Below are 22,188 nucleotides of genomic sequence, written 5' to 3'. Positions count from 1 at the left end.
CGATTGTAATGCGACCAGAAGTGCAATGTGAAAGGCGACTTTTCACAGTGTCCAGAAAGCTTAAAAAAAAGAATGAGAGAATTATGTGAATCATTCACTTTCTAGACAATTTGAATTTCAGTACTTCATTGTAGTAGGAGTCCACTTCAGGCCACAGAAATCTGGAAAAAAAGCTTGTTACATTATTGCAAATACGTTACTCACCTCGGTTTGAGCGCCACAGGTGCTTCATGCCATTGCGGCGTAGGGCCATGCGAGAGAGCTCCACAAAGGACTCTGTCACATTGAAGTCGCACAGCGGGCTCACCTGGTGGGATAAAGTCACAATAGGGTGTCAAATTGTACCCTTGCAAATGCAGATGAATCTTGTTATATCCCCTTCAGGTGCAAATTGTGATGCAATGTCTACAAATGCATAAAATTCACATAGACTAGTCTCAAGACACTAAAGATTGCATTCTAAGAAAGGAAATGAAACAATGTATTGTTTTGAGTGAGGCTCAGTAATTAACAGTATTCGAATGTAATCTGATATTTCATTATTCTGCAGTCAATAATGCTTTATTGTAACATAAAGAGATAGAATTATAGGCTTAAAATGTGTGCACTATCTGTTTCTAGTTGCATTAATTTTGACAAATACAAAGTAAGAATACTTCTGATCTTGGTTCTGGAATGCAGCACATTGAATAACCCATTGAACATCGTACTGCCTTCACTGCAGTGACTCGTTATAATCATACGAAGCATATTGAGGGCATATTGACTATGCAGAAGGTTCAACCAGTGAACAATGTATGTTGTGCTCTTTTGGCCATGAGTTGGCACATCCAGCATAAGCAGTATGTGTACAAAAACATAGCCACCACCACTGAAGGGGATACTAGAGGCATACAAGCAAGAAGCAGATAGGTATAAAGTGTGCCATATTGAAATAGGGGTTAATCAAGAAATGAGAACATGATACCCGCTTATGCACTGCATATAAGGGACAGTGCTCCCCATTGCACGTCTCATTATAGGGGGTTCAGCTGCGCCATAAAGTATAGCGCGGCACTATGCATTTATAAAATGCCAGAACATGAAACACAGTCACAATGAAAGCCGTAGATGTGGTCTCACTGGAGCCTGCATAAACACTCTTGTGGTGACTATTATCAGTTCAATTGCAGGATACAAACTATGCCATACATCACAGTTTAGCAACCCACTAGAGATGTGCACAGGTTCCGGGTAACCCAAAAGCGCGGGCAGGCTGACGTCTTCTCATCTCAGGCTCAGCTCTAGGTAGGCTTGAGTTTATTTAATTTTATCGGCGACAGTTGCCTAGGTGAAAAGGAAATATCAAACCCAAAATATAAACATGCGGTTTTCCAGCACGTAGATTCTTTTCCACCACCGCCCCTCACCCTCTTTTTCGGTTCTCCTTTCCTTCATCCACATCGAATGCAAGGGCGCTCAAATAAAGAAGGACTTAACATGCAATCAAACGAACAGTACTGTAGCACAACAAAAAGAAGAATGCCTCGCAACTGAATGCTATTTGTCATCAATAAACCAGCACACACCACTGTCTGCAGATGCCCTACACAATCCACTTGAAAAACCAACGACTCTGTTTGCCAAAATTGTCCAGTAGATGTTCGTTCTACCTCACACAAGTAAGCTGAACACAGTGTTATTTTAACTTATACTTTGAGCTGATTTGGTTCTCATCGTCACAACACGACAATGTCATTGGTAGTGTTCATATGAATAAGGTAAAAGTACAAGGGAACGTGAAACCTTGAAGAGATTAAAAATTCTTGGGAGTGTTTACGGCACAGTTGTGAAAGTTTGAAAACCAGCATACATAATCCGCAACGATAAATAAAAAGGCAACCTCAGAAGATTATCGAAGCACATAAACAACTTCTGCACCCACCTCAAAGAAGGCCATGCCATGCTTGTGCGCATACTCGGCAGCCTCCTGGCGGCCCACCTCGCGATTAAAGGCAAGGTGCAGTCGGTTGCCCAGCAACACCTGCACATTGAAATATTCACAACACTTGGTGAATGAACGAACACTCCAATTAGAAAGGCCGGCTGTCTAGGTGAGAAGTGTTTGCTGTTGAGCCAGTCTGTCCATACTTGCACGAACCAATAACTATAGTGACGGTAACGACTAATGATGAGCTGTCTTTAAAAGGTAAAAATTAAGGCAGCTTCAACTGACTGAAGCCAAGTCTGAAGTTAGTGCAGAGCTGGGCAGCCTCCTTTCTTTCTCTTCAGTTTTCTCTTTCTTCCTTCCCTTTTCACTCTTTTTTCTCTATTTCTCACTTGTTTGCTCTTTCAATTTTTTTTTCATGGTTCTGCATGTGTTTCCCTAGCAAGAGTAGTAATGTCCACAGTAATTATTATCAAGAAGATGCTTGAAGAACAAAGGAAAAAGACCTATTTTCATCGCGAGCGCACTCTCTACATGCTTCAGTTGGCTATGCTATTCATGGTTGTAGCTGCTTTCGGCCAAGCGAGGAAGACTGCGTACGATCACAGCACACGACAGCCCAGTTCCTTAAAAGGCTCCGCACCTAAACTGGAGCACATTTGTCTGCGCAACATTGCCATGCACATCAGTGTGAGCCACGGGTGAACAAGACTAGGATTCTTCGCAGAAGCAAAGATACAGCCGTGCAAGAATTGTTAAAAAGCTTTCCATAGTGAGAAATTGGGGGACTAGTGAATCAGCGAAACATCGATTACCCTCTTCTTAGGAAAAGGTTGTTTTTTATTAAGGGTTGATGCTAGTGTGTGCGTGAAGGTGTGATATTTGGCACTTTGCATTGGAACATAGCCTGTGTTCACGATTGCAATAAATCAGCCGAAAGTTTTTAGTGAATACAAAAATGTCTAAGTTACATGCACAGAAGGTCACTAAAACAAAGATACAGTAAAAACTGAGAGGCAGGCAGGAGACACAGAGGCACAGGTGTGGCTTATTAAAATAGAACATCTAAGACAAAAGAAAAAAGTTTTGTATGGACTTGGGAACACAAGAAGTGTTCTGAATACTAGCAAAGTTAATCATATTTAGACTGCCACATAGTTGCTATTCAACTTGACATGAGTAGATGCCTTCAATATTTATCATTGTGCAGGGTAGCAAACAGCATTTTTTTTGTTAATGTTCCTGCAATCAGCACTAAATTCCTCTCCCTTAATGATTTCATAATTGCGAGCATGGTCTCACAGTAGGTGGAGTAGTTCTTCTGCTGTGGAAGCACGGTTTGTTAGCACAGATTTACCAGTGTTTTATTTTTTTATTGCAGCAGTAAGTAGTAAATAAATTGTAAGCAAAGTTCTTACTGTGTTTCAGTTTGTTGACTCGTGCTATGAATGTCTCAAACTGGCGTATGCTGGTGCTGAACTACATGCTGTGAAACATGTCAGTTACAAAACAGCTCTAGGCAGGTGCTCAAGAGAGTTGCTGGTTGAGCAAGTTGGGACATTTTTATGCCAAAAGAAAGCTGCTAGAATGTTGAAAAAGGAAAAACAGAGAGAATGCACTTCAGCTCTACAATATGTCAGTTTGAAAGACTGGAGCAACAGTATGTTGAAAGCGATTCTTGCTTGGAAATATATCACTTGTTGGTAAAGCTATGATGTGGCATGAAAGCCAAGATATGCGGAAACACTTTGAAATATACGACTTCACGCAGAAGTACTGGTGCTTAAATACTGAACAAAACTTTTGCCTTCAACATTCTCAACAAAATCGAAACACTGGGTCCTGAAATAGATAGAGACAACCTCCATTCCAGGTGGGAATTACCGGACAAAATAGTGATTTCAATGCGTGTTCCCAAAACTGCCGCATCTAGTGGCCGCGCCGTGAACTAGAGGAGGTGGCGTTTGGCGACGTCACAAACGCCCAAAGCGGGCAAGCCAACAATGGAAGCTGTCGCCCACATCTCTAAACTTGATCATCTCTCCTTCGGTTTCCTGAATCGGTACGAACAGCACCGGTAGAGAACAATGCTCCGGTCTAAGGTAAAGCATCAGCGCTTTTGTGGAAGATGGAAAAAAGGAGGAAGACAGGAACACGTGCATTCAGCTCGTGTTCGCGTGCAGCTGCCACGCTCTGACAATCCATCAAAAATCACCGAGTACCAAGAAATGCGGGAAATTGACTCTGTATATTGGAACAGCCACATCTTCCAAGTAGAATTTAATGTTTTGTCAGCTTTTCCAATTTTCATTCAGTATCCCTTATTTCCCTTTGTAATATTTTACCTTTTCCTTTTTTTTTGACAAATAAAAATAAAATTCGGAAAGAATGTATGCTTTGCTAATCATAGCTACATTCAAAATTCCTTCCTAGTGCCCCTTTTCGTTAACGTCGCTGTGGCTGGAATCCCACTGCTCCAAGTAAATATGCTACGCTGCAGGAAAGTGCTACGAAATGTGTGATATAGGCACATGTATAATTTATAATTCCATACTGTAATACCAATTTGTCGTATGAAACATCACATGAAACTTCCTGTCAGGACCAAAATACATTTTGCAATGTACAACTGACCACCAGCCTTACTTGTACGACAATGGCATGTGACACAAGTTAAGGCATGTGTCCCTAATGTTTAGGGACTAAAGCAACTAACCGGCTAAAAAAAATAAGAAAATAATTACAAGCAACAGGTAGTAGAATTTTAAATATTAAAACATTGTCCGTGTTAAAGGCACACTTAATAGACAATGAATCTGTTTAGATTGATCACGTGTTTTCTGATAATTCTAATGTCATCAATTTTACCATCACAGGTTTATTGATTGAGGAGTAAGTCAAGGACAAGGTTTAATTTTTGAACTGCACATTGAAATTTCTGCACATGATGTGATGAATTTTGTATTGTATTTTTTGTATTTTGGCAGGATCGGCTAAAGGAAATTTCTTTAAACTTAGTATGTCAAGTCTATGGTCTCCGCAGAGGACAATTTACTGAATTTTTCCGAGTAAAAAGTATGTTGGCTCTTGTAGATGCTGCCAAACTCTAGGTTGTCCCAAAACTGCCATTTCTTTTTTGCACATTATCTCTCTTGCTAAGCATCTACTCGCAGCTAGCGTGGCGATTTGCAATTGTGAAAGGGTAATTGACTAATATGAGGAATATTATTCCTTTATTTAGTGTCGACGATGTTTACAGTTGGGCAAGTTGGAACATGTCGTCAATAATGGCAGTGGGTACAAACACTAGACAAAAGACAAGAGAGAGGACGAAGAAGCAGTGAATGCTTCCAACTCAAATCCGACTCCGTAGGCATACCACCCATATACGTACAGAGGAAAAGAACCACACAAAATGAAAGAGAACAGAAATTAAACCAAGTGAGGGAAAGCCCATAAAGATGTGCAACGTCAGGAAACACATTAGCCATGTGCAGAGTGATCTGCGGGACCCCTTCTTATGTGCAATCATTACCACGATTTAGTGTAGTTTTTAAGGGTACTAAACAATATGTAAAATGAGAGATAAAGACAAGCATGCTTTGTGAATACAATTAGCTTACGCCATGCTCTCCTGCTTTGCTTAAGAAATGAGTTATGATGCAGCAACGCGGGGCTTCACACCTTAGAGACTCCGGGCGCATGGCGTTCCACTTCCTGGAGCCAGCGTCCCAGACCGTCGAAGGACCACCGGTTCGTGATGTCGTAGACCAGGAGGATCCCCTGGGCCCCCCGCGAGTACGACCGGATTATCGTTGAGAAGCGGCCCTGTCCTGATGTGTCCCACAGGTGCAGCCGCACTCGCTTGCCGTCCAGCAGCACCGTTGTCGTGCGGTACGAGGCAAAGCCACCAGGGGCACTGCAAGACACACCCCACCACCACCATGTTCATTTTATTTCATTTTATTACAGTGGGAGAGTGCACATACAATGTCAACAAAGTTCAATGACATTTCTGAAACAGGAGATGAAAGCTGAAGGCCAAATACGATAACAATATATAGCAATAACAGCATAATGCCACTCATCTAGTACAATGTGAAAATAGCAAAATGAAATAGAAGGTGTGATACATTGCACAAATGACAACAATGACATATTTATTTATTTAGTCATTTATTTACTCATTCACCCATTTATGCATGCCCTCAATTGCACAGGCATTGTAGAGAGAGGTGGATTTCAATACATGAAAAAGGAGGCATTCAATATCACACAGTATTATGAAGTAGTGCCAGAAAATTTGGATGATTACTTAAGCATAATGACAAAAACTGGAATGAAAAATCACAGCAATGAACTATGACAACTGTAACATCTTATACAACGAATGCAAAGTGAAATATGATGATTAAAAGTGATGAAATATGATGAATAAACAGAGTGCAGGCTGCCTGTTAGCTGTGTGATATCAGTGGATGTTTAAGAGACCCTGAAATGTTTTTGACGATTTTGTATAATCACACTGAGCCATTAAAAAAGAAAGTCCTAAGGATCATTTGCAGATTAATTTATTCTCTCTCTATCCACTGTATAATTTATTACAAGAGTTTAAACATGTGAATTGCTACAAATTGCAGCTGCTTAGCTTAACCAAGTTTTACACTGCTTGTGCCTTTTATACGTACATATGTCCCAGGATGAAAAGCACCTGATGACCGATCTTACTGGATATCACAGTCTAGGTCCCAGAACCTCCTGCAGGAGGCAAGCGCCGTCTGCTTGTGTTGCAACGTGCTATGTGATGACACGAGCTGAGCGACAGTGTTTATCTAGAGGTTTCTTTTTTTTGACTCAATGAATTGACCAGCTGTGTTGTGTACCGTATATTTAGCGATTGGCAACTTGTAAAGCTGCGACATCTTGTAATGTTTGTGTGGAAGATATCTGGGAAACAGAATCGCTTTAGTTCATCGCTGCAATGAGCGTCCCACTCTTGCTGTGTGGTAAACGCTATGATAGCTGCCATAACTACGATCCATGTGCCTGAGGCTGTAACTTTACCCCTGAAGGCACAATCACATTACCAGAGTTCACGCTTATCAGTGATCGTTCTGGAGTTCTTTCTTTGTTCACATGACTTTGCAGGTTGTTGCTGTATGGAAGAACTGAATAAGATCAGCTGGTCACCTATCAGAGCATATATAAACTACTCTGCGATATTCATCTTTGTTGCCAGATGCTCATAAAAGAGCTGCGATCTTCAGGGAGGCCAGCCTGTCTCATGAGTTGAGAGGGCAAGACAGGGGTTAGAAGGAGGGTATAGACACAATTCTCTGTAGTGGCTTTCGTGCATAGTGTGTCACTAAATGTGTCGTGCAGATGATTTCATGAAGCTCTAACCCAAACACTGAGAAAACTTATAAAAAAAATTTCAGGGTCCCTTTAAAGGAGCACTGACATCAAATTTCAGGATCGAGATATGCCCTTCCTGCGATTGCTTGGTGTGTGTAGGTCGTCTTGGCCAAATTTGAATCGAATCCGTTGCGTGGAAGCTAATTTATTTCGACTGCAAACAGCGTACGAGAGTTTAATAAAGATGGAGTGCCCTGCGACATCGACACCAGTGCTACAAGTTCGGTGTGACACATTCTACACATACCATCCTGAGTGACGATGCGCTAGTAGCCATGACGTCTACGATCCGAGTGTTTTTGTCATGGCGCCCACTGGCGTCGAATCCTGGAAACGCACTCGCTCGTCACTCCTGATCTTCATCTCACTGCTTTGAATGATTTCGTGAAATTACCGAGGTGCAAACCACCATTAAAAGATCGGCAAAAGAAAAGAGCACGATTCAATGTGTGCTTGCTGGTCAGCATGTCGGGGAACTGTTAAGGGTAGCAGATGAGTTGCAGCCGTCTCGTTCGAAGCGCGGAAAAAGTGCAACGAGGGTGTCTTTTTATATCACATATATTTTATACGCCAACACGACCACAAGCTATCAAAGTGTAAATGCATATAGACAGATATCATCGTTAAAAAGAAACATGCAGGTATCGTTGAATTTCAGTTCATCTGTAGACTTCTTCGCGTCTGCGTAATACCAGGTTACTGCCGCTGCAACTACGAGAAGCTGGATAGGTGAGGGCCATCTGGAGGCGCAAAGAAGAACCTGGCAAGCAGGGAATGTATTTCTCCACTGATGCTCATTCCCGATAGCGATATTCGAACAATTGATGCCTTTGTGTATACCTGAATGCTGTGTACACCAAAACACACCAATATAGCTAACTGAGATACAAGAGCGAACATGGCTGAAGCATGGATCCTTGGGCACCTCTTCAGCGCTGCTTGGAACGGCATTCATTTTGAAATTGCTGTTCTGTAAAGGGTCAATCAAAGCAAAAATAATTCGTGAGATCGCGAATCGCACGGCTTCCAAGCTCCAGACTATCATATTGCCCCCGAGTCGACACTTTGTACGATGACGACGGCAATGCAGGCGACAAGACATGACTGAATATGTGCGCCTTGCAGACGAAATGTTTGCGGAGCAGCTGGGCCTGACGTCGCTCTTTTCTGTGGAGAAGTGGTCAGCTGTGGCGCGATCTGGAGGTGACCGCGAGGTAGCGCCACTGGTATTGCTCGAAGTGCTGAAAATGGCAGGATTGCCGGCCGTTTTGAATTGTGCTAGATATCAGTGATATAAATCAATAAAAGTAATAGTTATACATCTCTCAGTTGCGTTTTAGGTCACGAATCGCGGCTACGAGGTCCATAGCTACTCATTGATGCAAAAACCTTGCCATAGATAAATTTGATGTCAGCGCCCCTTTAAAGAACACTAGATGGTTGAAATGTCCAGAGCCCTTCACTATGGTGTCCTCGTAATCATGATTTGGTTTTAGAACGTAAAACCCTCGATTATTAAATAAATATTGGAAAGCGAGGGAAAAAAATTTAGATAAATGTATAAGTGAAACTATGCTCTAAACTGCACTGTATCAGCAAGGCAGTGCATGTAATTATTGTTAATATAATTTAGCTAAAGAATGTAACCCCATGACTCGATGTTGCAAATCATCCAACCTTCGATTATATAAATTTACGTTTCTTTTAACCCAGAAAATTCAGCATGTCCGATTACACATAGAACAGATGAGCTAAACATTTATCCATATCTTGTATTACACATTTCCCTAAGAGAGATGTATAGTTGGCATTTGACTCAATCTATGGTTCAAAGTTCACCGAATACGGCAAGTGAAGTAGAGAGGGATGTAGTATTTCCTGGTCTGAAAACGTGCCTGAGCATCTTGCCTGATGAATGTTTCATGCTTTCCTCTGCCTCACCAAATGGCCTTCTTTAATGCACCTCACAAAAGTAAAGCTTCCCAAGTGTTACATAAGTGGTCAACTGGGCAAATTCAGTGATGAAATATTTGAGCCTATTGCAATGTTTTGGCAATTCAATCGTATATACTGACAACACTAACTTTTTCAAACCAGTGCACATAATTAATGAAAGCCTGATGTACGGCCTGTTGACATATAGCTATCAGTGATAAGGGCACGAAAGTGGGAAAAAAAGAAAAGACAGATGGCCAGATTCTAGCTCAGAAGATCTCCAAAATTAACTTTTATTATAGAGAGAACTGGATCCAGCCAAGAACTTAGTTAAGAGATCCTTAGGAGTTCAAGACACCACAGGGTGTCCACGAGAGAGAAATAAACCTTTTCCATATTACCTTCTCCTGCTAACATTTGCAGTCACAAACGTTGAATGCCACGCCCAAGTGGTTATGTGGGTCTCAACAGGTAATATATCTTGCTGTGCATACAAGCCTTCCTAGTTTCAATGGACATTATCTACATCACCCGCACCACTTCCCACAAAGATAAGCGGAGCCTAGCAAACACTGGTGTGCAGGCACTGCCAAACCCGAGCACCCCTTTGCACTTGTTTGCTGTGTCCACACAAGTGGTACCACCAGAGAAGCGATGTCAAACTAGGAATGTCACTGGAGACAACATTTTGACACGATGATTGTCTTTTATGAGGCAAACAACTACGTTTACTAAGACAGTCAGAACATACGCCCCAGCAATATTTCTTTCTCAATGCCTTTTCATTCCTGTAGGCATCCCTGCGGACTTCTAACTTTTCTTTATCTAGTCATATGAATTAGCATGTAAGTGCTGTGTGTAAAAGCAAAGCTGCATTGAAAATCAGCAACGGTGATATCAAGTTAGCGCTGTCTATGCTTCCCACAAATATGAACCTTTTAACATTCCTTATAATCATGAAACAGAATGAACATGCCTTTGAAGAGAGGCGGTATAGAAGCAGGGGCAGCGCCAGGGAGAGTACGAAGTGGGTCAGGAGACCCCCCCCCCCCCCCTAAATTTCAGCCTAACATACTAATTTCAAGCATAATCAAAACACAAGCCTTAAGTTCCCAACCTCCCTGCTCCCCTGAAAAAACGAACTCGTCGTGGATGCCCCCAGTAGAAAAATCCTTGTGCCACCCCTCTATACAAGCATATCTGTAGTTTCTGATCCCACATTAGCTATTCAAATTCAGTGATGTACAGCACTGATGGATTGAATTGCAACAATTCAGGGCTAGAACTAATGCACATAGTCACAATTACACTACCGTCACTTCTGTGTCCCATCAGCATAATATAGGCTAGTACAATTATATCAGAGAAATCATTCCTTTTAGTGGACCAATTCATAATGACATCATGCGGTTATATCAAGCACATACCAGTTGTGCTAAATGTCTTCATTCAGTGCCTCAATCTATCAACAATATGTCATTTACTTGTCAACAAGTCAAGGCCAACAATAAGTGGTCTGCATATGCATTGATTCATTTGATTCACACACTGGCAATATTAACAGTTCAAAGGTTTGGGACTGGCTATATTTCACACAGGAAACCGATTTCTGCTCATGAGATACTTCATTTTCTTCAATGTAATGCTTCATTAAACAGACCTTATGGCTTACATTTGCTTTATTCAATCATAAAAATTTAATGTGGAAAAAGATTTACTGAAACTACACTAAAGTTCTGTGAAATGCGATATTGAAAGAGGAGTACACCCAGACAGGTCACCATTATTTACAGCTAAGTATTAACTACATAGACCATACAAACCCTGATCAGCTAACGCAAGGAAATGTGCATATGATATTGCATGAGCGACATTACGAGGTTCATTATTAGGGGCTTCAGAATAGCAGTGAAGTCAGAGATGTGCACACCATAAATCACTGTTGTAAAAATCTATTCACTTATGCAAGATTAATTCCAGCAGCTCACTACATGAGTAGCTCCACTGGTGTTTCAAGGTTAACGCGGCTTTCGTTCTGGCTTCGGTGTAGGTGGGGCCAAAAGCAACTTTGTCTTTGCTCATTAAGTGATGCCTCTGAATAAAAACTATACTTTTACTCCCCTTTAACTCTTTCTGAGCATAGAGTATTAAGATGGAACAGAAAGAACTAGCTTTCTTGCAAATGAGGCTGTCAATCAATCTGTTCTATTCCTTTCCATCCATCTGTCCGTCCATATGTCTGTATATTTAACCGATCAATCAATCAATCAATTAATCAATCAACCTGTGCTATTTCCGCCCATCTGTCTGTCTAATCAATCAATCAATCGATCAATGTCTGTCAATCTCACTATATGTCCCCGAGTGTGACCTAAGACGTGCTCCTCACCTGAAGGGCGACTCGAGCGCGCCGTCCTCGAGTCCTCCGAGGATCTCGCCCTTGCCGACGTCGCTGTCGCCGACGAGCAGGAACTTGAGCAGGTAGTCGTACGCCTTGGCCGACGAGCCGCCACCCTGGCCCACCACGACGCCGCCGCCCGGGGGCCCGTTGGCGGACACGCCGTTGCTCAGCGCAACATCCATGGCTGCTGCTGCTGACCCTCAGCGGCCACGCCACCACCACCGACGAGGCGGCACAAGCGGGCTAAGGTCGCGATGCTGCGAGAGAACAGCGGAAACGGACGCTCTTAAGCACGAACACATTCGAACTGGAGACTTGACAAGGCAACTAGCTCTCGCCGGACTGTTCCTTATTTTATTTTTCCGAAGGAAGAAAACGTTACGAGGGAATATTGCGCAATGCAACAAACGACTACTGCGTCGGCCCGGAACGGGATCAAAAAGTCAGGGCGCGCGTTACACTTTAGAACTGCCAGTCTTCTGTCGCTTTTGAAATCTCGCCCGTAAATAAGTTCACTGTAACCTTGAACCGGCAGAACAAGCATGCTTCTATTAAAAACTAACAGATACCAGACACCTAGGTTATCGACGAATTTCATTTTTATGCTTGATCTAGCGCTGAAGCATAATTAGAAAAACGAGAAAACAAGACAAGACAGACGCTTCGTTTTTTGTGTGTGTGTGTGTGTGGTAGTGCTTTACAGTTAAAAAAAGTATTTTAGCATACACTAAATAGCCCAGCAAAACGTTCTTTGCTGGTTTCACGCAACATTCACTTATACCAATGCTGAGTACTGAAATACCTTCAGATGGCGTATACTTCTTGTTCCACGGTTCTTTCGCTAGCAGTTTCGGCCCAAGCACGTGACTCCTAGGAGACAGTTTACTGACCGAGAACGCTTGTACGGCTGCGTAACGCTGCACTGCCGTAGTTTTGCCAGCACTACACGCGCCTTCTGTCACACGGCGCGATCACGCATCGGGTCGGTTTCCTATGCTTCATAGAGTTTCCTAAATATAACTAGAGGGGACTACGGCGCTACGATCGTTCAGCGACCATGGGAATGATGGGTAGTACACGCATTTGCCTAGTCTTCGTACTTGTGGGCGGCGAATCGTACTTGCGGCTTCGTTTATTGCTGTGTTTTGGTTTTGTTTTGAACGAAAGATTGAACCCTTTCGAACTTCGTGACTCGATTTGGAAATGTAAGTCTAAAAGAATAAGATGGTGAAGCGCAACCGCTGAACATTTGCAGATATTTGTTTCGTGAGAAAACAGCGCCAAGCCACACGAACATGCACGGAGCCAAAAGCAGGCCAGAAGTACGACTGTTAGACAAATGTGTGTACTACCCATCATGCCCATGCTCGCTTAAGCGCCGTGCGTTGCAGCTCCCGTAGGCACTAGCACCAGAGTTCCCTCTAGTGTATATTAGGAAACTCTATTGACTCGTGCTGCACAATAAGCTCTCCCATCAGATCCACCTGTTTTTCATTTTCTTGTTCTGCTCTCTGCCGTTTTAGTAGTGTCTTGGTATACAGGGCCCGAAACAACCAGCATCGCCAGAAGTAACACCTCAGATAACAAGAGGCTTCAGCCATATATAGGGGAACAGCGCATGCGCCACGGCATCATGACGGACAGCACTTTCCTCCGTGGCATCGAAGACCTTACTGAAGAACTGGGAGCAGCAGAGCGCTTCGCGTTCTGTTCACGTGCGCCGAAACAATGTGACAGACGACCAAGATGGGACTCAGACACGAGTCAGACCTGTGGCGGGCACATGCTATTATTCTGTCGCGGTGTTTAAAGCAAGTGAGATCAATTTTACGGCGTAGCGGAGAAGTACGTGGTTCGAAAGAAGGGCTAACCTTGAAACACGCGCGCATACGAACTCCGCTGCCATTAAGAAGGCTGCGCAAGTAGAAGCCGGGTGGTGCGGGGTGTTGCGTAGACGTGTAGAGAGAGACTGCGGACTCCACCGCACGTAGACAATGGGCGCGAGCAATGAAGGAAGTAAAAAGACCAACGGATGAAGGAACGCGACGTAATGGCCGCCGAAGAACAACAACGAGCACCGCGTCGTGCAGAGGGCGCCGATCAAGAAAGCAGGCAATCACATGACTCTCGCGAGTGTCATTACGCCATGACAGCCGCCCCGCGTTTCTGCGAGAACGGGAGGCAGGGAGGTTAAACCAGCAGCAAAGACCCGCCACGAAGCAAAAGTCCAACAGTGGTATAGCTAAACCCCGAGAAAACAATGGGACGAGGCGCACTGAAGCGGCGCCTTGTGATGTGGGAGGGAAGCGTGGGGTGAGAGACGACTGGCATATAACAATGAAAAAGAGAAAAGCAAGGTCGTCGTGTACGGGGGACCGCTGCTCCACGTGAACAAAAGTATGCGGCAGTAAAGTAAAGTAAAAAAAAAATCAAGCTTCAGGTAAATTACACAAACACGCCTCGTGAAAACGGGACTGCATAATAGGTACAGCACAGCATATATATGTCACGAAAGTCGAGGATAAGTCAGCTCTCTCTATAGTGTGCAACTTCGACCGATCAACTTGCTCATTCGTGTTCTTGATTTTTTTTTACACGGCCAAAAACGCTGACTTGGAAAGATGCCGCAATTTCAAGCGTAAGGTTTACTAAGAAAGCCCAAGATGCCTCATCTAACGCAAAAAGCGACCGTAAGCGTCAACACGAGTGATGCAAAAAAAAAATCACAATCAATCCTATTACGTCATCTGACCGCTTAAGTTCCTAAAACCTGAGACGTCATAGATGACACCATCACTACATCACACTGTGGCCTGACCAAGAGTACGCCGCTCCTAGATGCACGGCAGGACCACGTGACGTGCAGAAAAGCTTCCAGTGCCTCCGATCACCACGGAGGCAGTCAAACGACGTGGGGTTTAGAAGCTTATGGGGGTTGTCGGATACAATCCACGGACACGAAAAGTGATGGCCGTCGCCTTCCAGTCACCTTGAGAATAAGGGAGCGTGCTTTAAGATTATGAGTGAGGCAGCTCAACAACTTGACTGATTTACGAAAGAAATTACGCGAACAAAGGGGGGGGGGCGGAGACAGAAGCCGGACGACGATGGGCTTTAAGACCATTACAGATGGCAACTTTACAGGGCACCACGATACCTTTTTTTTTTTTTGCGTCCCCGACAGCAGTGTCTTTTTTAAGGCGATAGCCTTCGATGCCTCATCAAATGCGAAAGTTGTGCCGCGGCAGCGTGTTTAACATGAGTGATGTGTAAAAAAACACCGTTCTGTAATGACGTCACAATTTATGACATCACTGTGACTTCATCACATGGCATCATTGTTGGGTCGAAATGGGGCCCATTCCCAAAGGCAGTGCAACGCAAGGTGATATGCAGAAAGCTTTCGGGGGGGGGGGGGGGGGGGTTTACTACATTAATTTGGAAAAAAAAGACTGATTGATATGTGGGGTTTAACGCCCAAAACCACCACATGATTATGAGATACGCCGTAGTGAAGGGCTCCGGCATTTTCGACCACTTGGGGTTCTTTAAAGTGCGCCCAAATCTGAGCACACGGACCTACAACATTTCCGCCTCCATCGGAAATTCAGCCACCGCAGCCGGGATTCGATCCCGCGACCTGCGGGTTAGCGGCCGAGTACCTTAACCAATAGACGAACGCGGCGGGGCGTTGGAAGAAAGAGAAGGTTGCTTTATTCGTGGCATTGGAATCGACCGAAACCGATGAATTAGTGACCCCGTGAGCTTTTCATTGAAAGCAACGATAAGAACAGTTTTCAAAAAATAAAATAATGAGGCCAGTACTTCAATAAAGAGACGTCGTACAACATCACTCGTGTACTACGGACGCCCTACGTAACCGAATGCCGACAATCAGGGGCGCTACGCCCACCCGTGCAATCTTCGTCAAGGCCCAAATCGACCATTCAGGCCACAAGTGGGGGCACGAATGGTATACACGAACGAAGTACAACACCGGTCACGTGGGAGGCATTCGCTCGGGAGGCATCTTGAAGTGCGCCACGATGGAAGAGGCAGCAGCTGTTGCTATAGTGCGACGCTCCTTCTGCGTCACTTATTCGGTGCTGTTTAGGTGGTCGTCGACCGCAACGCCTACCGCGCCGCGCCAATAGTCGGTATAACGCCACTGCTTCATTTTCAGTCAACGACCCTCTTCCGTAGGCGAGAGATCAAGCATATTCGTACAGGAGGAGATGCGCGGTAACGCGCGCAACAAGCGTAGTTCCTTAGAGAAACGAAAGCATGAACGAAAAATAATAAGAAACTCGCAAGGTGCCTTATTTGTCGCCCGAGGCGAAAGCGATTTTCTCCTCAGTCAATGTGTTCATCCTGTATTATAGAATGTTCTTTGCATAACTTTACTTGCGACACGAACAAACGTATATCCGTTCGAACAGGAACACAGCGATCGGGAACAAGGAATCGAGACAAAGCGAGTCAGCAACCGGTGCGTCAATCAAACGCCCTGTCGATAAAAAAAAAAAAAAGCGCCGCTTTGCTTTTTAGCAACTGCGCAAACGAGGCGACCGATGCAGCCCGCGGCTACGACGACAGGACAAACGGCAACAAGGGGAAATAGCGCGCACGTGCACGCACTTATTGATTGATGATTGATTGATATGTGGGGTTTTAACGTCCCAAAACCAGCATATGATTATGAGAGACGCCGTAGTGGAGGGCTCCGGAAATTTAGACCACCTGGGGTTCTTTAACGTGCACCCAAATCTGAGCACACGGGCCTACGTGCACGCACTTAGTATATGCAGACACACAGTGGACGCATCCACGGCAACGCAGCAACGAGTTCAGCTTGCGAACACCTTGCGTTGAACGAACACCTTGCGCGGCGTCGATGAAAATCAGGGGGGGTCTGTGCGATATCAAAACGCGGAATGCAGCACCAGGGGGTTATTGGCCTCGTTCCCCCCTTTTTTTGCGGACAAAAAAACCAGCCGAGCTGAAACAGTGTTGAGAGAGAGGGGAAGAGACGACGAGGTCGCGGAAGGACGTTCGACTAGCCCTCACCCCCCTTATATCAACTACTCCGATAGCACAGGGGAGGGGGGGGGGGGGGTTCGATTGTCACACGCGGCGGTGGTGTCGCGTGCGAAATCGCAGTTCCGCGGGAGTCGATGGCATCGACCGCCTGCCTTCCTTACTGTCGGTCGGTTCGTTGCCATCGTTGTTTGTTTCATTTTCTTCGAAAGCCGGCGCCACCGTGTTCAGGGACAAAAAAGAAGGAGACGCGTTTAGAGCAACAACCACCGGCCTCGAAAAAAAAAAAAAAACACTGGACCCAACCCCCCCCCCCCCGCCCAATCACGCACACGCACGCACCACACACGACCGGATGCTTACGTTATCTACCTTCGGAACGGGGTCTGGGACACGCTGAGTGCGGCTTAGAGCGTAGGTATACGGTAGAGACGCACTTATAATTGTGCACGGGATAGAAGAACAAAACAAAAGATTGATAATAAAAAAAGAAACGCCGTGGGCAGGTGGGAAGAAGGCACGGAGGAGTGTTGCGTGGTAGGACGGCAGGTTTATAGTGAATGGGTAGCGTACTGGGAAATGCGGAAACTTCGCCCCCCCCCTACACAGAGAGAGAGAGAGAGAGAGAGAGAGAGAGAGAGAGAACGCATTAGAGGGCGGACGTACTAAATGGGAAGCTAAAGATGACGGCAGAAAGAACGGTAAGCACGCAAAGCGGTAAAGCTCTAACAAACAGGCGCTAAAGCATCATCAGGATGACAAAGCAACTAGAGAAAAACACATTACGATAAAGCAGCGTGTAACGAAACGCACTAGGCGTAACATTAAGAGGTTGCAGAACGGCAGAACGGGTCAAGGGGAACAAACAGGAGTTGCGGGTATCTTAAGTTGACATCGACCGAAATACATGGATCTGGGGCGGCCACGTAATATGATTGAAAAAACGGTGGACAGTAGCGGCAACCGAACGGTTACGAAGGGATGGGAAGCAAATTTTGCCCGAACACGGGAGGAGGTTAGATACAGCGACCAAATCGCGAAGTTCGCAGGCACTGAACGGAACCATGCAGCTCAAACAGGACAGGGTAATTTGGACATCATTGGGTGAGAGAGGGGATTGTATTTCAGTGGACATAACACCCGCTGAGAACGGTGATAGAAGGAGCTTTGCAGGCGAGGAGAAAATAACAGAGGCTCAGCTAGGATATGACAGGATATACTTAGCGTGCTCGGACGGATGGACGGACGAACTGACTAGCGAGCGAGCTGACGCCAGTCAAACGCCAGTCCACAAACTGCCACGTCACTCCAGGATCGTCCGGGCCTTCTTCGGGGTGCCAGCTCTGCGCATTGTGACGTCACTGTTTCTCGGGCATGCGTAGCACGACTCTCGAAAGCCACGCGAAGTTCCTCAACCTCGGCCACCGTCGCTTACGCTACGAAAATTCGGCGAACTGACGATAATGTACAAACTTACAATTAAAATGATGTTCAACTTCTGCACGCATGTCACAAAGTTGCAATTTACAAACCTAGTTCACAAGCGACGTCAATTTGGCGTCAAAACTACCACGTCGTCCTTCAGAGAGCAAGTGACAAGCAATGCGGCGGGGCCACCATTTTCATATCGTGCCTGGGTTCGCATAAAACTTCTCCGCGGACCGCAGGTTGCCGACGCCCGTTTTGAACGAACAGCAATCATATAGGCAGTTTAGTAACGCATTGTAAAAAAAAAAATACTTTTTCATTCATTCGTTTGGAAAGGGCCGATGTACATGATGAGTGTGTTGCTGAACAAGGGCCAAAGAACGCCATGCTCGCATGCGAGGGTCGATGAACAAAGAATCGCGATTAATAGATATCCGAACGATATGGTTGCAAAGATGAAGCAAATCAGCTATAGCATGCATTGAAAATGAAAGATAGGATGACCGGTGACTAAGAAGTTAGTGATGCGGAGTCATCGAATCAAAGAGAAATGCTGCAGTTTTTTTTTTTGTACCAAGACTATTGAATCACACATAAAAAGAACATAACCTATATATTCTTACATCAAAAGATCTACGCACAGAGGCGGCGCCAGCTAGGGGCATAAAGGGGATGGAGCTCCCCCCCCTTCCCCCCACGGTATTTTCGCCAGCACCCCTTTGCACCCGAAGAGAAAACATTAAGTCCGAAAGCAACGCACAAATTCTATGCCTTCGTGCTCCCCTGAAGGATTTCAAGTGTCGCCGTTATCGACCCTGGCTACGGCAGAAGAGCACATGATTTGAGCCGAAACGTCACCTGTGACGTCATTGGTATAACGGCAGCACGTGGACATGTTCGCACAGTAATGAGAACAGCGAAGCGGAACGGCGTATGTTCAAGCGGAATTAGATGATTAAACTAAACCCGGAAGCTGACCATCAACGTTTCCGAGATTTGGCGAGACTCGACACTACTTCGCGAGATCGGTGTGAACTCAAGTGGTGCAAAAATTAATGAAATCACCATGATGCGATTACGTCACCGCATGACCTCACGAATGACCGAAACTTGCGGTGTCATAATGTCACAGGTGGGCGATCACGGAGGCAACGAGGCACGTGACGTGCACGAAGCCTGTAATAGCGCTGATCCCGGAGGCCATACAAAACCACGCTAGGTGCAGGTGACTTTCGGGGGTGAGGGAGATTCAGTACAACGTAAGGAAAAAAGAAGGATCGAACCATTCCTTGATTTAGAGGATACTTGAAAAGCGCTAACGACGAAGACGGAAACCCACAAAACAAGAGTGGTGTATGCATGTGTACGTGTTTGCAATGCTGTTGTACCGCCCGTGTTTCGTCTTTGGTCCTTCGCGCTTATCGTGCATCTTCTCGTCATATTGCGTGAACGATTAAAGCCCTGCCAACGACACGGACCGACAACTGCTGCTACTGGCAAAACAGCGATAGGTGCAGTTATGCAACGCCGCAGGCATGACTTTGCCTTCGTTGAGGGTCGTATACGGCGGCGGCGGTATGACGTCACACGTCACGTTCCAGCAGAGGCCAAGCGACTCCGACCTGTGAAGTGCAAACAGACTCTTCTCCGTATGCGAAAAAACGTGAGCGAACAATGAGGGACGGCGATACAAAGTAGCAGCGACGACATGCGACCGAGCCGTCGTAAACAGGAGAACACTTCGCGCCGGCCCTGCGCGAAAACAATCGTACAGCAAAGGAGGGAAAAGAATAATAATGAAAAAAAAAAAACACGATACTGTCTCCGGCACGGCGACGAGGGGCCGTTCTCGAGAACACTGCGTCGCAATGGTCGCAACGTACACGACGTGCGCTGCTTGTAGAGCGGCGTGCGCTGCAGAAGTCGCGAATGCAAGGCGCGCGTGACAGCCTCCGCGTCGTGCGCAAAGAAAACGTTACACAAGCGCGACACACGCAACAACAACGGCGCCGAATGCGGTGAAAAGACTTGACGAAAATTGCGGTCTAAGGTCGTCTCGACCTTAGGAGGATTCTCCTGAGGAGGATCCTCCTTAGGAGAATCCTCCTTAGAAGGTCCTTCTTCGAATACTCCTTAGAAGGTCCTCCTAAGGAGGATCCTCCTTAGGACTATCAAATCCTGCGACCTTTTGCAGGATTTGAAATAAAAGTGCTCTACCAGGATTCACGTATACGAAAAAGCGTGGTCGTCTCAAGAAAGATATAGAAGCCCAACGCAGGGTTAAAAACAACGTATGCGTTTGCTTCGTTACGGAGAGTGTATTACAACAAGAATAACGTTTCGTTTTCTGGCATCTTTGAAATGACTGTCTACATCTGCCAAAAAAAAAAATGTAGATGGGAGGCGGGTGCCACAGCTGTCGACATGTTTTGGTTAAGCGTTATGTCACCACCTCCTTAACTGTCAGATAATAAAACACACTTCTCTACCCACTCAATTACAATGTTATGTTTGGTAAGTAAACCACTGGGAACGACGGTCGAAAATCTAACGCAACAGACCTGTATTGATGAGTTTAAGGAGACACTAAAATGAAAAAAAAATTAGCTTAGACTGATAGATTGCGCTCTGAAAACTAAGATACCTTATTTTATCATTGTAGTTCTTAATTACCAGCGAAAATTAAGGCAATACTTTAATTGCTAAGCTTCGCGCTGAAATCACCATGCGTGAAGTCACAAATTTCAAAGTGATACTTCTTTTTGTATTTTGATGACATAGGCTTAACGAAATTTCCTGAAACTCTGCGTGTTAAAGGGACACTAAAGACAAACACTAGGACTATAAAAACTCCCATGCCACAAGTTTCGCTCTCATAAGTTCATTATTAGCGGAGAAAATGAAGGTGGAAGTTTCATTTTTAAATTTCGAGCCGTAATCTCTACGCGTGACGCCACTCATTTCGAAATGTATTTTTCGCATTTTCACAACACTGGTTCGATGGAATGTTCTAAAATTTGGTATGTTAAGTCGATGGCACCCACAGATGACAATGTACTACATTTTTACTGGCCGCCGCAGTGGTCTCGTGGCTAAGGTGGCTAGTGGCTGCTGACCCGCAGGTCGCGGGATCGAATCCCGGCTGTGGCGGCTGCATTTTCGATGGAGGCAAAATTTCTGCAGGCCCGTGTGCACGTTGAAAAACCTCAGGTGGTCGAAATTTCCGTAGCCCTCCACTATCTCTCATATTCATATGGTGGTTTGGGGACGTTAAACCCCACATATTTATTTATTTATTTTATTTATTAATACTGTAACCCTCACTTGAGGGTCATTAAGGGAGGAATATAAACACAAAACAAAAACATTACACAATGATTAAACAGACATTACGTTTCATGTTGCCGGTAGTACAATTCTAGCGAACACTCAAACGCTTTGACATTTGCGCTCGTAACAGCGTACTCTGGAAGTCTATCCCACACTTATATACTATACGGAAAAAAAGAATTTTTAAAGCCATCCAGACGCGTCCAAAAAGGCCTTATTGGGTGACTATGGTTCAACCGAGCTCCTCGTTTGGGTGCAGGTTGTATGTATGTGTCTTTATTTATTTTCATTTCGCCTCTTATAATTTGAAACAGAAGTTTTAACCTTTTAATCATCATCATATTCATTTTTACCGCTCAGGAGCTATACGCAAGACCCAGTAAACGCCTTCAAAGCCTATGACGTCACGGAGTTGGGTGCGGGAATCCCCACCCACATTTTGTTTTCGCGCGCTTTCATTTTCCCGCTTGCCAAGCGTCGTGTCGCTCGCGGTAAGAGCGGTGTTTTCGGGATTGCGAAATTTTATATCCTTTACTAATACGCGAAAAGTCACTTTATTTTTTTTTTTTTGCTGTACCTTAAAGATATCGCAAGCGAGGCTGCATAAAAGCAAGCGACGCTCTTTTCATGCTATTCTCGCGAGATTTCTTTCCGGACGATCACTTCACGGGCGCGGCCGGCTCAGCGCCTAGACGGCGAACGATCGGCCATACTT

The 22,188-nt window shown here is 45.0% G+C and overlaps 1 protein-coding gene across 1 annotated transcript in view; it reads right to left on the bottom strand.

Moving 5' to 3' along the window:
* Window positions 1-22,188, bottom strand: part of LOC142767230 (ras-related protein Rab-40B-like) — a 41,280-nt gene that overhangs the window by 5,714 nt on the left and 13,378 nt on the right. The window contains exons 2-5 of the mRNA XM_075868502.1: window positions 11,667-11,935; window positions 5,612-5,846; window positions 1,925-2,023; window positions 205-307 (exon numbers count right to left, since the gene is read on the bottom strand). Of these exons, the coding sequence (XP_075724617.1) occupies window positions 205-307; window positions 1,925-2,023; window positions 5,612-5,846; window positions 11,667-11,860 (631 nt within the window). The 5' untranslated portion in view covers window positions 11,861-11,935. The remainder of the gene's footprint in view (window positions 1-204; window positions 308-1,924; window positions 2,024-5,611; window positions 5,847-11,666; window positions 11,936-22,188) is intronic.

The sequence above is a fragment of the Rhipicephalus microplus genome, chromosome 7, assembly GCF_043290135.1.
Source record: "Rhipicephalus microplus isolate Deutch F79 chromosome 7, USDA_Rmic, whole genome shotgun sequence".
Classification (NCBI taxonomy): domain Eukaryota; kingdom Metazoa; phylum Arthropoda; class Arachnida; order Ixodida; family Ixodidae; genus Rhipicephalus; species Rhipicephalus microplus.
The sequence above is the reverse complement of the archived record's forward strand: the minus strand, read 5'-3'. Positions and strand labels throughout refer to the sequence as shown.